The sequence below is a fragment of the Corythoichthys intestinalis genome, chromosome 17 (genome assembly GCF_030265065.1).
Source record: "Corythoichthys intestinalis isolate RoL2023-P3 chromosome 17, ASM3026506v1, whole genome shotgun sequence".
NCBI classification, from domain to species: Eukaryota; Metazoa; Chordata; class Actinopteri; order Syngnathiformes; family Syngnathidae; genus Corythoichthys; species Corythoichthys intestinalis.
In genome coordinates this window covers 3,573,106-3,591,231 of record NC_080411.1, presented here as the reverse complement: position 1 = coordinate 3,591,231, position 18,126 = coordinate 3,573,106, and the positions used below count along the sequence as shown (strand labels likewise).

The window sequence follows — 18,126 nt, the reverse complement described above, 5'->3', positions numbered from 1 at the left end:
GAGTAATGGGGTGTAGTGTGTGTATTTGGGGAGTGGGGGGTTTGGAGGTCGTAGCCGGGGAAGAACTGCAGGCCGGGTTTATTTCTGGATCGCCCCCGACAGCTGAGCATGTGCGAGGGCAGGTGTCGACCGCCGCAACATGGCTGCCGGGCCCAGTCACTAAGGTTTGGGGTTGGAGTGGGGACAAATGACAGATTCGACATGGTCTCTGCATCGTACATTTTCACCACTGCGGTCAACTCACTGGTTGCCATTGACAACATAAACTTCCAATCCATTTGGCCTCCCAACTTCAAATGGATTGCTGAAATGTCAAAATTGTTTTTTTTTTGTTTTTGTTTTTTTTTGCCAAAAAAACAGTCAGTTGGCTGAAAATCACTTGATTATTTGAATGTAAAGTTATGCTATTGACAAAAAAAAAAAGCTTTTTAAGTTGAAAATTCTTGTAAAATAAATGCGTAAATCCCAGAATATGTATCGATACAGTGAGGCAAAAAGGGATTTAGTCAACCACTAATTGTGCAAGTTCTCCCACTTGGAAATATTAGTGAGGCCTGGAATTGTCAACATGGGTAAACCTCAACCATGAGAGACAGAATGGGGGGGGGGGGGTAGAAAATCACATTGTTTGATTTTTAAAGAATTTGTAAATCATGGTGGGAAAATAAGTATTTGGTCAATACCCAAAGTTCATCTCAATACTTTTGTTATGTAACCTTTTTTGGCAATAACGGAGGCCAAACTTTTCCTGTAACTCTTCACAAGCTTTTCACACAATGTTGCTGGTATTTTGGCCCATTCCTCCATGCAGATCTCCTCTAGAGCAGTGATGTTTTGGGGCTGTTGTTGGGCAACACAGATTTTCAACTCCCTCCACAGATTTTCTATGGGGTTGAGATCTGGAGACTGGCTAGGTCACTCCAGGACCTTGAAATGCTTCTCACGAAAGCCACTCCTTTGTTGCTTTGGCTGTGTCTTTGGGATCATTGTCATGCTGAAAGACCCAGCCACGTCTCATCTTCAATGCCCTTGCAATGCCCAGGATATTTTCACTCAAAACCTCTCTAGACATACCCCCATTTATTCTTTCCTTTACACAGATCAGTCGTCCTGGTCCCTTTGCAGAGAACCGGCCCCGAAGCATGAGGTTTCTACCCCCGTGCTTCACAGTGGGTATGGTGTTCTTTGGATGCAATCCAGTATTCTTTCTCCTCCAAACACGAGAACCTGTGTTCCAACCAAAAAGTTCTATTTTGGTTTTACCTGACCAAAACACATTCTCCTAGTCCTCCTCTGGATCATCCAAATGCTCTCTAGCGAATCGCAAACGGGTCTGGAAGTGTACTTTCTTCAGCAAGGGGACACGTCTGGCAGTGCAGGATATGACTGAGTCCCCGGGGGTGCATTGTGTTCCTGATAGTAGCCTTTGTTACTGTGGTCCCAGCTCTCTGTAGGTCATTCACTAGTTCCCCCCGTGTGGTTCTGGGATTTTTGCTCACTGTTCTTGTTATCAGTTTGACGCCAAGGGGTGAGATCTTGCATGGAGCCCCAGATCGAGGGAGATTATCAGTGGTCTTGTATGTCTTCCAGTTTCTAATAATTGCTCCCACAGTTGATATCTTTACACCAAGCGTTTTACCTGATGCAGATTCAGTCTTCCCAGCCTGGTGCAGGTCTACAATTTTGTCTGATGTCCTTCGACAGCTCTTTGATCTTGGCCATAGTGGAGTTTGGAGTGTGACTGACTGAGGTTGTGGACAGGTGTCTTTTATACCGATAATGAGTTAAAACAGGTGCCATTAATACAGGTAACGAGTGGAGCCTCGTTAGAAGAGGTTAGACCTCTTTGACAGCCAGAAATCTTGCTTGTTTGTAGGTGACCAAATACTTATTTTCCACTCTACTTTGGAAATATATTTTTAAAAATCAAACAATGTGATTTTCTGTTTTTTTTTTTTTTTTTCAGTTTGTCTCTCATGGTTGAGGTTTACCCATGTTGACAATTACAGGCCTCCTCAATCTTTTCAAGTAGGAGAACAATTGCACAATTGGTGGTTGACTAAATACTCATTTGCCCTACTGTATGAGTCTGGTAAGGGATTTCAAAAGCTCTCAAAAGAATATAAAATCAGCCATTCCACTGTCCAGAAAATGGTCTTCAAGTGGAGGACATTCAAAATAACTGCCAACTTGCCCAGGTCTGGCCGTCCAAGCAAGTTCACCCTGAGAGCAGATTGCAAGATGCTAAAAGGAAGTCTCCAAAAACCCTAAAATGTCATCACAGGGCCAACAGCAGGCTCTTGCTGCTGTTGATGTGAAAATGCCTCTACAATCAGGGACTTGACAAGTTTAACCTTCATGAGAGGTGTGCAAGGAGGAAATCTTTACTCTCTAAGAAGAACATGAAGGCCACTCTGAAGTTTGCCAGAGTGAAGCGTGTGCTCGCCCTGGCCGTTCGACCAGAACACTCGGTATTGAAGAGAAGAAAAAGCTTTTTTAGGCAGTCTTAGCCGAAATGTCAGGGCTTTGTGCACTCATCAGGAGTCGAAAAGTATTTTAAATTGACACACAGAATTTTGTAAAGTACATATAAGAGGATGCTCGCCATGTAAGCGCTAATGCGAATGCTATGCTAATGCTACGAAATATGCCACCACTCAATAGATTTCAGAGGTATTGGATCGGTACTCTTTATGAACCAATCCTTAAATCAGGTGACTTGGACTTGTATACAAAAATATGTGATTGAGACATCCCTAATCGAGACGTGTTAGATTGACGGTGAGAGCCGTCCAATCCATTTGGACTGGGAGACCATTTGCAGAACACGTGTTGAATTATGTATTTACACTCACACACACCAACACGCAGTCATACACACATGAGTATCACTTCAGCTATATTTAGTGGAAGTGACAGGTGACCGGGGCCCACGTGACTGGAGGCCACGGGAGTGTCCTGTCAGTCCAGACTTGTCGGGATCAGGACCACTTGGGCGTCGCGCCTCCTAAAGCCAGCTGGTCTGGCTTGCCGGCTTTTTGGAGCTAAGGAATCGAACAGGGAACCCGCAGGAGCCGCTTTTGGGCCAAGACCGCGCCACGGTAAGTCCGCTTGACAAACTTGCCCTTTAGACAGCGTATGACCCCCCAAAAAATTGTCAAGTCAGGCGCTAGTGCTTAGCATTTAGCCGGATGCCCAGCTAATCCACCATTTTGGGTCACACAAACAACCTCCGTTGTTGCCTGTTGTATCATGTCCCTCAGCTTAATAAGCAAGCTACTGTAAATACTGCTTTGTACTTTTTAACTTGATAAGATTTATGGTATATAGCAAGATCGTAAAGGTTCACGTGCTATAAATAGTGAGAGACGTCAAAATTGTTTTAACTTGATCACTAAAATCACACTGATTTCTTAGCCGGGCTGTTGTGTTTAAATAAATAAATATGGTTGCCATTGATGGTGCTAAATGTCCAATTTCAAGAACGATCTCAAAAATATTTGCCCGGCTTTCCCTCGCTGGCATGACACCCCACTCCTTCTCAACCGGGTGCGAGGGGTTAACCACACTAAGCCACAGGTTGCTAACGGTCATATACTACTAGATTCATTACCTTGTACTATTCATCCTTCACACAGCTGATGGAAACAGAAATGTTTAATCCATCTGCAGGTGACGGGGAGATTTATTTTTGATTGATGATTTTACAAAATTGATGATTTTACGATTTTTTTTGTGTGCTGGTCCTCATGGGAAATGCAGCGCTCGTCCTCACGGAACCGCAGTCTTTCATTAGGCAAAACACTTTTGTCAACTAGCGTTGCTAAAATCAACTAAAATTTAAAAGTTACATAGTGTTGCTTTAAATTGGGAAACGGTATATATCTTTTTTTTGGGGGTGGTGGGTTTTTGTAAATAAGTGAAATATTCTCTTAATGTATATTTTTTCATTTTCATCTTTTAATATAAAGGAAGGAAAATCTTTTTCCTTTTTAGATTTAGTCAAAAAATATTTTAATTTTTCAAAAATTAATATGGAAGAAAACAGACAAGACTGAAAAAGCAGTTTCTGCTCTTGCACTCCTCTTTAAAAGAAACTGCTGTATTTTAAGCTAAAACAACTGTTGTGTTTGATAGAACAATATGTCTATATGCTGCAATAGCAGATTCATGGCACATTAAGCCCCCGAACTATTTTTAATTTGTCCATTTTACCCTGTAAACCCCCGTTTACAGACGTCGCGCAGCCGCTTTTGTTTCAACCCAGCCACAAAACAAAGGTAATTATATTTATTATTCAAAATGTCTGTCGTTTTTAGCTTAGAATCATTCCTTGATGTATCATATTTCGTTTAAAAAAAAAAAAGACTTTAAAAAATTATTCACTCACATATTTTAAACTTTTAAACAAATTATGTCACAATGGAAAAAAATGGCGTCCGTAAAAAAGTCAGATATCTACCTCATAACTATCACTTAAATGTATTTTTTTTGTTACTGTCGCATTTTCTCCGATATGTTAGATGATAAATAATTGATCCAAACAAAAAAAAAGGTGAAAAAAACGTTTAAAAGGGTAAATATATGAAAAAGAAAATCTCGAGGACTCTTTGATGTCATCGATTTCTGCATCGCGACCCTTGTTATGTTACCATGTTTCACCCATAAAATCCACAAAATCCAGCTGTGGCCATTCACAGCTGTGTCTTGACACTGAGTGATACATGCTACATGGAGTTTTTAGATCGAAACAAACTAGGTACACGATAATATCTCGTTAAAGTCATAGCGTCTGTAATCTGTTATCGCGTGCTCTCACCTCCAGATAGGTTTTTGCTGTTTAAAAAATATTTATTAAAAAAAAAAAGCTCTCCTGCTCAAAATGTTTCTTCCCCCAGAAAATTGAGATTTTAAGCTTTCCAATGATGTATCACACATGCATATTGGACAATTTTGAAAGTTGCCTAAATTGGGGGTCTCAGAGCGGATCTTCAAGTCACCTGAGTGTTTTCTGCCATATATATTATTTTTCCATTTTTGTCTTTTAATAAAAGGGGAAATCCGTTTTTTTTTAACATTTAGTTAAATAAATAAAAGAGTATTTTATTTTTTTATTTTTTTTAAATTAATTTTCGTAATAAAAGGGGGGAAATGCAGTAAATATTTGTAGGTTTTTGCACTACAGAAATGTACATAAATTGCATGAGTATATTAAAAAACATGACATCGACGCGTGTTTTTGCGGGCCATATACAATGATGCTGCGGGGCCAAATTTGGCCCCTGAAGGCCGCCAGTTTGACACCCTGAATAATTATCAATATCTCAAATAGCCTGTGTCTAATGAATTGTCCATAAGGCGGCGCTGATGCACCAATCCAAATTGAACTTGTTCTAGTATTTTTTTGTCCCGCGCCTTTTGATTGATGCCACATACTGTATTTTCTACTCCTTCCCTGGATGTTTGGGTGTGCGCGTATAGGTGCCGCTGGACGGACACTCGGAAACGAGCACGGACTTGTGGCGGGAAAGTGATGCTGTTCTAAGGTGAGTGCACGTGCGCGTGTGTCCTAATTCGCCCTCTTCGCTCGCATTCGGGGGGAGCGCGAATGCATTGCGCTTTCTGTTGACGCGTCTATCGTGTCGTCCTCGGATTTTTTGCCGAACTTTGTGCGGGCGGGCCTGCAGCCGGTGTTCTGACACATGCGGACCGGATCAAATTGGACTCGGTAAGACTCAAAAGTCACGATGATGTTCAGGAGTTGAGAGGAAGGGATTTGGACTTTTTTTATTTTCAATATTTGTCAGCGTACTTACATTGAAGGGCGCGATTGGACTTTTACATGGGAAATGGGTGAACGCTATTCAAAGAAATTCCACATTTAGAAAAATATGATATTCACTTTAGCAACCTGCATGTAGATGGCATCACACCATAGGCGGAGTTTGACTTTTGGAGCGGGGAGGGGGGCCCACAACATGTTGATGACCCCAAAACAGTGTCAGCAATAAAATTAACTTACAAGACTATTTATAATAAGTTGAAAATGAGTGTTTGTTTGTTTCCCATCATTCTTGAGGGGAATTCTAAATCAGGCTGTTTAGGACAGCTATACTTTTCGCCTAGATCGTCATCCATTGAATATGATACACCAGCCGGTGTCGTGCCAATGTAGTTACCCCAGTCAAAATTGTGTCCCCTGGGCGGAGCCATATGGAGGTAGATTTGTGTCTTCATTATTCGATCCCAAAAAAAGTTGCTTCAATCAAACAAAAAAAGTTGCTTCAATCAAAATATATATTTTCAATTAAAAAGTCACTTCAATCAAAAAAAAAATTTAATTTGAAACTCAAAAAAATGCATTTGATAGCTATTTTTTAAATTTATTTTTTAAGTAAATTTTTTTTGGTTGAAGCAACTTTTTATTTTGGCTTGGACATTTGTGTCTTTATTATTCAATCAAAAAATAAGTTATATTTTCAAAAGAAAAATCACTTCAATCAAAAAAATTTCAATTGTAGAAAAAAACATTTTGAATGCGAAAAAATATTTGAGACTCAAATATTTGCATTTGAACTCTTAATTTTTCTTTTAAAAGTTTTCTTTGATTTTGGTAATCATTTTTGTGTGACATTTGTGTCTAAATTATTCAGTCGCCCCAAAAGTTGCTTCAGTCAAAAAAAAAAATTTCACACAAAGAAAAATTATTTTCAAAAATAAAATTGCCCTGTATTTTTTAATTTTTTTTTTAAATAATATGCAAAGCAAATGACTGTCTAAAGTGCTCGTCACATGATCTGTTCAAAAAAATCATTTTGACCGATTATAAAAATATCGTTTTTTGTTCATTAATTTTATTGATTTACAACATATATATATATATATATATATATATATATATATATATGAAAGTCAATTACATGCAATAACACTTTCGGTCACCTGGCTCCCCCTTAAACTCCGCTTATGCATCACACATCTGCACTTTAAATTTCTGGTTATTTTGCACCCAACTTTTTCAATTAAAAAGTTATTGTCCTTGATCACCACCCCAAATGAACCCATTGGCTGCCATAAATGGTGATAGACGCAGGGGTGAAAGTGGGCCGGAACTCCGTTCCAGCAAGAAATTCGGCGCGGAACGGCTGAAAATATGTGGGGAAACTGTCGAGACCCCATACTAAAAACGACTTGCCTGGCTGCCACACAGCCATCTCCAACAGGAAAACCATCTACTTACGTCAGATTTACATACACAGATGTGTACCAACAAGCATAATAAAGTACATTTCCACCGATAATTATTATTTATTTATTTCATGGACAGCAAAGAGTTCTCCCAGTGTGTGGTGTCCATGTGTGCATGCACTCAGCGAACCACCCTCTCTGGCCGGGACCCCAGTCACCAGTTCAATTGGCTGGTATAATGACATGTGATCAGCATGGATTGTTAGCTCTGTCTGGTTCTTGGTGTTTCTTGCTTGTGTGTGAATATCTGACCGTTTCTTGTTATGTTTGTCTCCAAAATAAATGCATGTGGCCGCTGATTCACCAATACAAGTCAAATTTTTGCATACAATAATTCATGATAATTGCACGCACAACATAAAAAAAAATACACGTGGACATCGACGATATATTTGTAGATTACAAAAACACGTGAAAATCATGGATATGTTTGTGGCTCTCGAAACGACATGTGAAAATATTCAGTGGCGCCACCCCTATAAATTGGTTGGCCACCCCACTGGCCACCCCGCTTGCCAGTATATTGTTGGATTGTTGTAGCATCAGTTATGCATTTCATCCTAAATGAATGCATTTATTTTGTTTTGTTAAATGTAGGGCTGTCAAATTTATCGCGTTTACGGGTGATAATTAATTTTTTTAAATGAATCACGTGAAAATATTTATCGCAATTAACGCATTCGCAGTACAACTCATTCACGCATTGCCGCAAACAGCCTACAATGGCGCCGTTTTACTTTTATACAGAGATAAGCGGCAGTTGAAGTGAGGGGAGTAGATACAAGCATTCATTTGGGCCGTGCTTTTAATTGGCCAAAGCTTTGTCATCCCTCCCACAGCAACTATAAATATTGTGGGAAGCGATGTGGGGAAGAATGACAGGAGTTGCACAGGGAAGATATAGCATTTGCAGCCACCACACACAGTCATGGTTGCACCACTTCTCATCATGCATTTGGGCAGAAGAGTTAAGTCGCTACATATCATTTACTGAAAGCTCAACAAATACACTAGATGTCACATTTATCCTTTAAGAATTACAAGTCTTTCTATCCGTGGATCCCTTTCACAGAAAGAATGTTAATAATGTTAATGCCATCTTGTGGATTTATTGTTATAATAAACAAATACAGTACTTATGTACAGTATGTTGAATGTATATATCCGTCTTGTCTCATCTTTCCATTCCAACAATAATTTACAGAAAAATAAGGTATATTTTACAGATGGTTTGAATTGCGATTAATTACGATTAATTAATTTTTAAGCTGTGATTAACTCCAATAAAAATCTTAGTCGTTTGACAGCCCTAGTTAAATGTACACCTTATGCCTAATATATTCATAACACAATAAAACAAAATTGTTGTGGAACTCAAAATGTTGACTGGACAGTTACAGACTATGCACATTAAATCATTTGTAACATCAAATATTACACAATACAACGAAGTATATCATAGTTTTCCCCTGACCTTTTTACTGCAATAATATAATGAAAACCTGAAATTATGGCTTTTAGTTTTGGCCAACCCAAGAATTTAAGTGGCCCCATCTGGCCACCCCTATGAAAAATTTCTGGAGGCACCACTGAAAATTTTGGATATAATTGTGGATCTACAAAATGTGTGAATCGCGGATGAATTTGTGTGAATATTTTCTTTGAGACAAATCTCTCCCCATAATGTTGCGCCGGTGTTGTTGCTTTTCAGACGTGAACAGTGAGCGGAGACCTCAAGGAAAGGAAACTGAGAATTGGAACATCCAAAATGGGCAGGAAGAAGATTCAGATCGCTCGCATTGTGGATGAGCGCAACAGACACGTAAGCCCAAACGCAACGTTCACCAATCACTGTCAAATGAAAATTCACTTTAAAATCAATGAAAACAGCTTTAAAACCAGTATGGTTACTGTAATGAAAGGCAACAAAAGTAGGTATCCCATTTATTCATTATTATTTAAAAAGAATGTTTTAAATAGAATTATTTTTTGTTTTTATTGGTTTTCAGTTTTTAATTAAAAAACAACAACAAAAAGGAAGCCTTTTTAAGTATTCTTTATTTTGATTTTGTTTGTTTTTACAAATATATATGGCGGAAAACACTCAGGTGACTTGAAGTTCCGCTCTGAGGCCCCCAATTTGGGCAAATTTCAAAATTGTCCTATATGCATGTGTAATACATCATTGGAAAGCCTAAAATCTCAATTTTCTGGGAAAAGAAAAATTTTGAACAGGAGGGCATTAAAAAAAAAATTTTTTTTTTAATTGAAAACTCTAAACTCTGAGAGAGCATAATTAAAGACACCATGACTTGAACAAGATATTACTGCGTACTTATCTTTTTTCAATCCAAAAACTCCGTGTAGCATGTCTCACCGAATGTGAAGACTTTTTTGGGATTTTATTGATGAAACATGGTAATATAACAAGAGTTGCAGTGCAGAAATCACAGATGTCAAGGAGTTGTCGAGATTTTCTTTTTCATATATTTACCCTGTTAAATGTTGTGATATGGCAATGCATTGGAACTGTACTTGCACTTGATAAAAAAAAACCAAACAAACTCATGTTTACGCTATTTTGATTTCAACAATAAATTTAGTCGTGCAATACAGGCACATTTTCCATAACTTCAGTTGAAGTTGTTCTCTTATTTTCACGGAATGTTTATTGGAAAACCTGGAAGTTGTTACATTTATCATGATTAAGTTTCCAGAGGGCATCACAATACAATGAGCCATAATATGTTAAGGCCATGACCGGCCGCCATAGTTCAAATGTATTGCGCGTCAATAGCAGTCAATAAATAAAGGTTGCTGTAGTTTCCTGGGGGGAAAAAATACAATGTTTATTGTGACAGGCTGATGTGTGTGTGCACATGGGCCCTCACAGAAAGATGAGTTGAGTCAGTGTAAATGCTTCCTGTTACGAAAAGAAATTCAGGCACGTGTGTCGCCGTCCCAAAAGTCAATGAATTTTTCACTGACATGAGAAAACCAAATTTGAATTGACTCAGAGCTCCGCCCCCCTCCCCAGGTGACCTTCACCAAGCGCAAGTTCGGCCTGATGAAGAAGGCGTACGAGTTGAGTGTTCTCTGCGACTGTGAGATCGCGCTCATCATCTTCAACGGCGGAAACAAACTCTTCCAGTATGCCAGCACTGACATGGACAAGGTGCTGCTCAAGTACACAGAGTACAACGAACCGCACGAGAGCAGGACCAACGCCGACATCGTCGACGTGAGTTCCCGCGCAATTGCGCTCATTCATTCAACGGAAATGGTCCATCCGCGGCGATTGAACGGAATCCGGTGACGTCGATAGCAGTTTCACATACGGCGATTTTTTTTTATTTTTATCGATGGTGTTGAATTATACCAGGTAAAGCGGAAGTAAAACACAGCGCTGTCTTTGGGGCACAATGAGGAATGGACCGAGCGTAAATATCATGTTCAACTCATGCCGCTAGATAAAAAAAATACAATCATACCTGACTGCGGCTGACAGCCGCTACAAACAACGCCCAGTTGCTAGTTGCTACAAACATACGGCTACAGTAGATATCATATACAGTACTGTGCAAAAGTTTTAGGCAGGACACCGGCCTAAAACTTTTGCACAGTACTGTATATTTTCTTTTCTTTTGGCAATACCATTCTATTTCTACATTATTTTGTTACTTTTTAGCCCTTAAAAGAATAGATACAGTATACAGTGCCTTGCAAAAGTATTCGGCCCCCTTGAACCTTGCAACCTTTCGCCACATTTCAGGCTTCAAACATAAAGATATAAAATTTTAATTTTTTGTCAAGAATCAACAACAAGTGGGACACAATCGTGAAGTGGAAAAACATTTATTGGATAATTTAAACTTTTTTAACAAATAAAAAACTGAAAAGTGGGGCGTGCAATATTATTCGGCCCCCTTGCGTTAATACTTTGTAGCGCCACCTTTTGCTCCAATTACAGCTGCAAATCGCTTGGGGTATGTTTCTATCTGTTTTGCACATCGAGAGACTGACATTCTTGCCCATTCTTCCTTGCAAAACAGCTCGAGCTCAGTGAGGTTGGATGGAGAGTGTTTGTGAACAGCAGTCTTCAGCTCTTTCCACAGATTCCCCATTGGATTCAGGTCTGGACTTTGACTTGGCCATTCTAACACCTGGATACGTTTATTTTTGAACCATTCCATTGTAGATTTGGCTTTATGTTTTGGATCATTGTCCTGTTGGAAGATAAATCTCCGTCCCAGTCTCAGGTCTTGTGCAGATACCAACAGCTTTTCTTCCAGAATGTTCCTGTATTTGGCTGCATCCATCTTCCCGTCAATTTTAACCATCTTCCCTGTCCCTGCTGAAGAAAAGCAGGCCCAAACCATGATGCTGCCACCACCATGTTTGACAGTGGGCATGGTGTGTTCAGGGTGATGAGCTGTGTTGCTTTTACGCCAAACAAATCGTTTTGCATTGTGGCCAAAAAGTTCAATTTTGGTGTCATCTGACCAGAGCACCTTCTTCCACATGTTTGGTGTGTCTCCCAGGTGGCTTGTGGCAAACTTTAAATGAGACTTTTTATGGATATCTTTGAGAAATGGCTTTCTTCTTGCCACTCTTCCATAAAGGCCAGATTTGTGCAGTGTACGACTGATTGTTGTCCTATGGACAGACTCTCCCACCTCAGCTGTAGATCTCTGCAGTTCATCCAGAGTGATCATGGGCCTCTTGGCTGCATCTCTGATCAGTTTTCTCCTTGTTTGAGAAGAAAGTTTGGAAGGACGGTCGGGTCTTGGTAGATTTGCAGTGGTCTGATGCTCCTTCCATTTCAATATGATGGCTTGCACAGTGCTCCTTGAGATGTTTAAAGCTTGGGAAATCTTTTTGTATCCAAATCCGGCTTTAAACTTCTCCACAACAGTATCTCGGACCTGCATGGTGTGTTCCTTGGTTTTCATAATGCTCTCTGCACTTTAAACAGAACCCTGAGACTATCACAGAGCAGGTGCATTTATACGGAGACTTGATTACACACAGGTGGATTCTATTTATCATCATCGGTCATTTAGGACAACATTGGATCATTCAGAGATCCTCACTGAACTTCTGGAGTGAGTTTGCTGCACTGAAAGTAATGGGGCCGTATAATATTGCACGCCCCACTTTTCAGTTTTTTATTTGTTAAAAAAGTTTAAATTATCCAATAAATGTTGTTCCACTTCACGATTGTGTCCCACTTGTTGTTGATTCTTGACAAAAAAATTAAATTTCATATATTTATGTTTGAAGCCTGAAATGTGGCGAAAGGTTGCAAGATTCAAGGGGGCCGAATACTTTTGCAAGGCACTGTATATACAGTATGTATATGTATATCTACAGTACTGTGCAAAAGTTTTAGGCAGGTGTCCTGTATATCTAGAACTAGACGCAAAATGACAGATGACGTCGGTGTTACAACATGTATTATTGAACAGAGATGCGAAATGACAGACTTTCCGGCGTGAGTAAACAGCCGCCATCTTAAAGCAGTACATCTCTCGAAAAGGCTCTGTTGTAGCGAACCTAATTAACTTTTCATCTAAAATACTCCTAAATCGGCAGAATCTTGTCTTGAATCTATCTTTAACTGATGAAATAGTTTTAAAACTTTGACAAAAGTAGACAGAAGGGAAATTATGGAATAACGGGAGCAATTTTAACAACTGTAACAGTTGATTCACAACATTAAATTAATTGAATGTAGTTTAAAGCTGCTGCTACAGAATGGGGAGTATTTTATTTACTGTTTTTTTTATATATTTGTTTACTGTTATATGTTAACTTGATACTGAAATAGTAGTTTGGTTTAGTCTGAGAGGATTTTTGAACAATTTTGGAACTAATGTACAAAAATTTTTTTTGAAAAAAGGAGGGGGGTACGTCAATAATCGTTTTATAATCGAATCGGAGCCTCTGAATCGTAATCGAATCGTTAGATGCCCAAAGATTCCCAGCTCTAGTAGATATCCTATTATTTTATCCTTTATTCTATTATTATTAAAACATTTAAGGTCGGCATATCAACAAAAGATGAATGTTATGGAACATTAATTAGATTACTGGTTTGGAAAAATGAATGCGTTAGATTCCTCGTTACTGAAAGAAAGAATCAGATTGCAATAATGCGTTACTTAGTAACGCGTTAATGACAACACTGGTTATGACAGTCTTTGTGTTGTCTTGTAGTCTTTTGTGGCATTTTTTGTTTTATGTTGCAGTCTACAGTGGTATGAAAACATCTGAACCTTCTGGAATTTCTCACATTTCTGCATAAAATCACCATCAAATGTGATCTGATCTTTGTCAAAATCACACAGATGAAAATACAGTGTCTGCTTTAACTAAAACCACCCAACATTTATAGGTTCTCACATTTTAATAGGTAAGTATCGCATATAATATTTTCTGCCCCCCTCTTTGGCAGCAATAACACTAACCAGATGCGTCCTGTAACTGCAGATCAGTCTGGCACATCGATCAGGACCATTCTTGGCCCATTCTTCTTTACAAAACTGCTGTAGTTCACTTAGATTCCTCGGATGTCTGGTATGAATCGCTGTCTTTAAGTAATGCCATAGCATCTCAATGGGGTTCAAGTTTGGACTTTGACGTGGCCACTCCAGAACATGTATTTTGTTCTTCTGAAACTATTTTGGTTTCATCTGACCATAACGCATTCTCCCAGTCCTCTTCTGGATCATCCAAATGCTCTCTAGCGAACCGCAGATGGGCCTGGACGTGTACTGGCTTCAGCAGGGGGACACGTCTGGCAGTGCAGGATTTTAGTCCCTGGCGACGCATTGTGTTACTGATAGTAGCCTTTGTTACTGGGGTCCCTCTGTAGGTCATTCACTAGGTCCCTCCGTGTGGTTCTGGGATTTTTGCTTACCGTTCTTGTTATCATTTTGACGCCACGGGGTGAGATCTTGCATGAAGCCCCAGATCGAGGGAGAATATCGGTGGTCTTGTATGTGTTCCATTTTCTAATAATGATTGATTTCTTTACACCAAGCGTTTTACCTATTGCAGATTCAGTGTTCCCAGCCTGGTGCAGGTCTACAATTTTGTCTCTGGTGTCCTTCAACAGCTATTTGGTCTTGGCCGTAGTGGAGTTTGGAGTGGGACTGACTAAGTTGTGGACAGGTCTTTTATACCGATAATGAGTTAAAACAGGTGCCATTAATACAGGTAACGGGTGGAGCCTCGTTAGACCTCGTTAGAAGAAGTTAGACCTCTTTGACAGCCAGGTGACCAAATACTCTACCACTTTACCACTCTAATTTGGAAATAAATTCTTTAAAAATCAAACAATGTGATTTTCTGTTGTTTTTTTTTTTCACGTTCTGTATCTCATGGTTGAGGTTTACCCATGTTGACAATTACAGGCCTCCTCAATCTTTTCAAGTAGGAGAACTTGCACAATTGGTGGTTGACTAAATACTTATTGCTTCACTGTATACTGGGCAGGGTAGCTTTATACCACTCATCAGTGATTGGGCTCACACCTGACTTAAATTGTTTGGTAAAAATTGGTTTCAATTGCTCTTTGAGTCTCTTTAGGCAGAGGGTTCACTTACTTATTTTTCCCTATTCTGTCATTGATTGCATGCTATCTTTATTAAAATATTAAAACCTATAAATGTTTGTGTGGTTTTAGTTCAAGCAGACACTGTTTTTTCATCTGTGTGATTTTGACAAAGATTGGATCACATTTGATGGTGGTTTTATGCAGAAATGTGAGAAATTCCAAAAGGTTCAGATACTTTTTTGTACCACTGTAGGTTTTTCTGTCGAGTTGTCTTTTCGTGTGCTGTTATTGTAGTCTTTTTTGTAATGTTATTGTGTCTTGTCACGTCATTGTTTTCCTTTTGCAGTCTTTTGTTGCATTGTGCGTGTGTGGGTCTGTTAGTGTTTTATTTATGTTGCGTTGCGACGTTTCGTTTTGAGTTATTAACGATCACCGCCGTAAAGCAACACTCGGGGAAAAAGGTGTGTTGTGTTTCCCGTTTCCCATCAAACACACAAAACAGGGCGATTGTAACTGGTTGGTGTCCGCGCACACAACCCACACCCTCCCTGCCGCTAAAAATAGAACAAAAGTGGCTAAAAATAGCCAGGGTGGCTGTGAGTGTGGACGCCAATGGAAAGAATGAGAGAAGGAACGAATGAAGTCCCGCTTTTTTTGGCAGATGAACCAAAAAGTTGCTTCCTCTTCCTTGCTGAGTTCCCGAAATTGTCAAATCCACCCCCCCCCCCCCAAAAAAAACTAGTTCTCAGCGCCTGTGCAGCTCCAAAATATTTGAAAAGGAAGACCTTAGAACTTCATTAACCCTTTCAGTGCCATTGACAAAGATAAATCATGTGGCGTCCAGTCATCCCTCAGTGGGTTTTGCGCGAGTAGATGACCAGTCCATTTGAAAGTGGAGAGAAGGGGAGCACCAAATTAAGTCTTAATTACAGCCACCGAGTTAAATCGGACTTTAGCTTCCACACCACGAAATTCTCAAAGTTACGATAGAGTATTCAGGCCCATTATTACTATCTTTATCTTTTTGTAAATATGGGACTAGCAAAATGACGGACGGATTGCTAAAGCAACAATTTTCAGTTTTGGTTGATTTTAGCGACACTGGTGGACAAAAGCGGTCGTGTTTTGCCTTAAGGAAGACTGCGTTTCCCATGAGGACCAGCGCACACCCGCACAGTGTCCTAAAATCATGATCTCCCGGTCACCTGCAGATGGATTAAACAAAATGTCTGTTTCCAGTGGCTGTGTGAGGGATGAATAGTAATAAGTAGGGTTGTTCCGATCATGTTTTTTTTTGCTCCCCATCCGATCCCGATGGTTTTAGTTTGAGTATCTGCCGATCCCGATATTTCCCGATCCGACTGCTTTTTTTTTTGCTCCCGATTCAATTCCAATCATTCCCGATAATTTTTCCCGATCATATACATTTTGGCAACGCATTAAAAAATGAATAAAACTCGGACGAATATATACATTCAACATACAGTACATAAGTAATGTATTTGTTTATTATGACAATAAATCCTCAAGATGGCATTTACATTATTAATTCTTTCTGTGAGAAGGATCCACGGATAGAAAGACTTGTGACTTTGTATATTGTGACTAAATATTGCCATCTAGTGTATTTGTTGAGCTTTCAGTAAATGATACTGCAGCCATTTAACTTCTGCCCAAATGCATGATGGGAAGTGCAACCATGACTGTGCGTAGGGGCTCCAATTAATATAACTTCTCTGCATTGGGAAAGAACATAGGGTGTTAAGAAAATGATCAACTACGATCTTTCATCCCCACATTGCCTCCCATGTTATTTTTAATTGCTGAGAAAGCGATTGTAAGGCTTTATCCACATAAAAAATATCTCCAAAGGCTGTCAAAAGTCTCTCTACTCATTATACGCTGCCTTTTAGCGCTATCTATAGGTAAAACGGCGTCTTTATAGATTGAACGCGACAATGTGGGTCTTGGGTCGTGCAGCGCATGCGTTAATTATTTAACATGATTAATTAAAAACAATTAATTACCGCTGTTAACGCAATAAATTTGATAACCCTACTTAAAGCCAAAACTACTTTGGATGAGTGTAAGACATTTTGTAACGTTAAATACAGTTAGAAAACGATTTAAATAAAATATATAGTTATTAAAAAAGGCATGTCCGATATTTTTTTTGCCGATTTCGATACTTTGAAAATGACATGATCGGAGCCGATCGATCGGGACAGCTTTAGTAATAAGTAATGAATCCAGTTGTGGCTAAGCAATAGCATATGATTGTTGCTTAGTGTGGCTAACCTTCCCACCCTAACTGACGAGTTCAGTTTATATATTAGTGTTTTTAAAGTTTTGTTGTTTTTTTTTGACGAAAAATGCTCCGTGCTTTATTGGTGAGAGAAAAATGTGTGTATTTTATGGTCATGTGTATTGGCAAGGCAAGGCAAGGCAAAATTATTTGTATAGCACAATTCAACACAAAGCAATTCAAAGTGCTTTACATCACACGAAGATCCACGAGCAGAGATAAAAGGATTTGTAAAAATCACATGAAATCTAAAGAAATTTAGAATAAATAAATAAATAAATAAAATGAAACGGGATAAAATTATACATAAAAATCATCATACAATTAAAAAAGAACAATTAAATGAAATTGGAAATATAAATAAAAGAAAAAAAATGAATAAAAAGCAAATTGTGTGAAATCTGAAATTTTGTAATGGATTGTGATGGATCTGTGATGCGTGTGTGCAGACGTTGCGCAAGAAGGGCCTAAGCGGTAGCGACATGGAGGCGGACGACTCTGCGGGTCAGAGCCCCGACACGGATGACAAGTATCCCAAAATGGCCGATGACGTGGACCTGATGCTCAACAGGCAGCGCCTCTGCGTGAGTTGCTGTAGCATTAACTTAAAAGGATGACTAAAACCATTGTTTTTAGCAGCTCTTTGAATTTTCAGCTTCGTCTTGTGGACAAATATAATTCTTCGTTTTAGTCATATTTTAGTTGTTTGAAAATGCTTTCCTTTTTGTCTCGTTTTAGTCATCGGTTATTTGGTTTTCGTCTGAAATTTTTTACTGGTTTTATTCTGCAACAAAAAAAACCAAAGACTAACCAGTTTGAGAGCTTACATGAGGGCGATTTTCATGAGAGCTACTTTATGCATTACGGTATTGAAAGATACACATTATGGTAATGGTCATTTATGGTGGGGAAGTGGGCTTATGTAAACATAACAACTAATAACAATATCAAAAAAGGCCAAACAATTTTATCTTGTCTTGCCTTCTTTGTGGTGGCTGGCGCGTGACCCGTG

General features: G+C 39.1%; 1 protein-coding gene across 4 annotated transcripts in view; it reads left to right on the top strand.

The window, feature by feature from the left end:
* Positions 1-1,979: 1,979 nt before the first annotated feature.
* LOC130905386 (myocyte-specific enhancer factor 2C-like) overlaps positions 1,980-18,126 on the top strand; it is a 31,054-nt gene continuing 14,907 nt past the window's right edge. For all 4 annotated transcript variants that reach the window (XM_057818734.1, XM_057818733.1, XM_057818732.1 and 1 more), the window contains exons 1-5: positions 1,980-3,101; positions 5,482-5,546; positions 8,960-9,070; positions 10,286-10,489; positions 17,564-17,698. In XM_057818734.1, the coding sequence (XP_057674717.1) occupies positions 9,017-9,070; positions 10,286-10,489; positions 17,564-17,698 (393 nt within the window). In that variant the 5' untranslated portion in view covers positions 1,980-3,101; positions 5,482-5,546; positions 8,960-9,016. The remainder of the gene's footprint in view (positions 3,102-5,481; positions 5,547-8,959; positions 9,071-10,285; positions 10,490-17,563; positions 17,699-18,126) is intronic.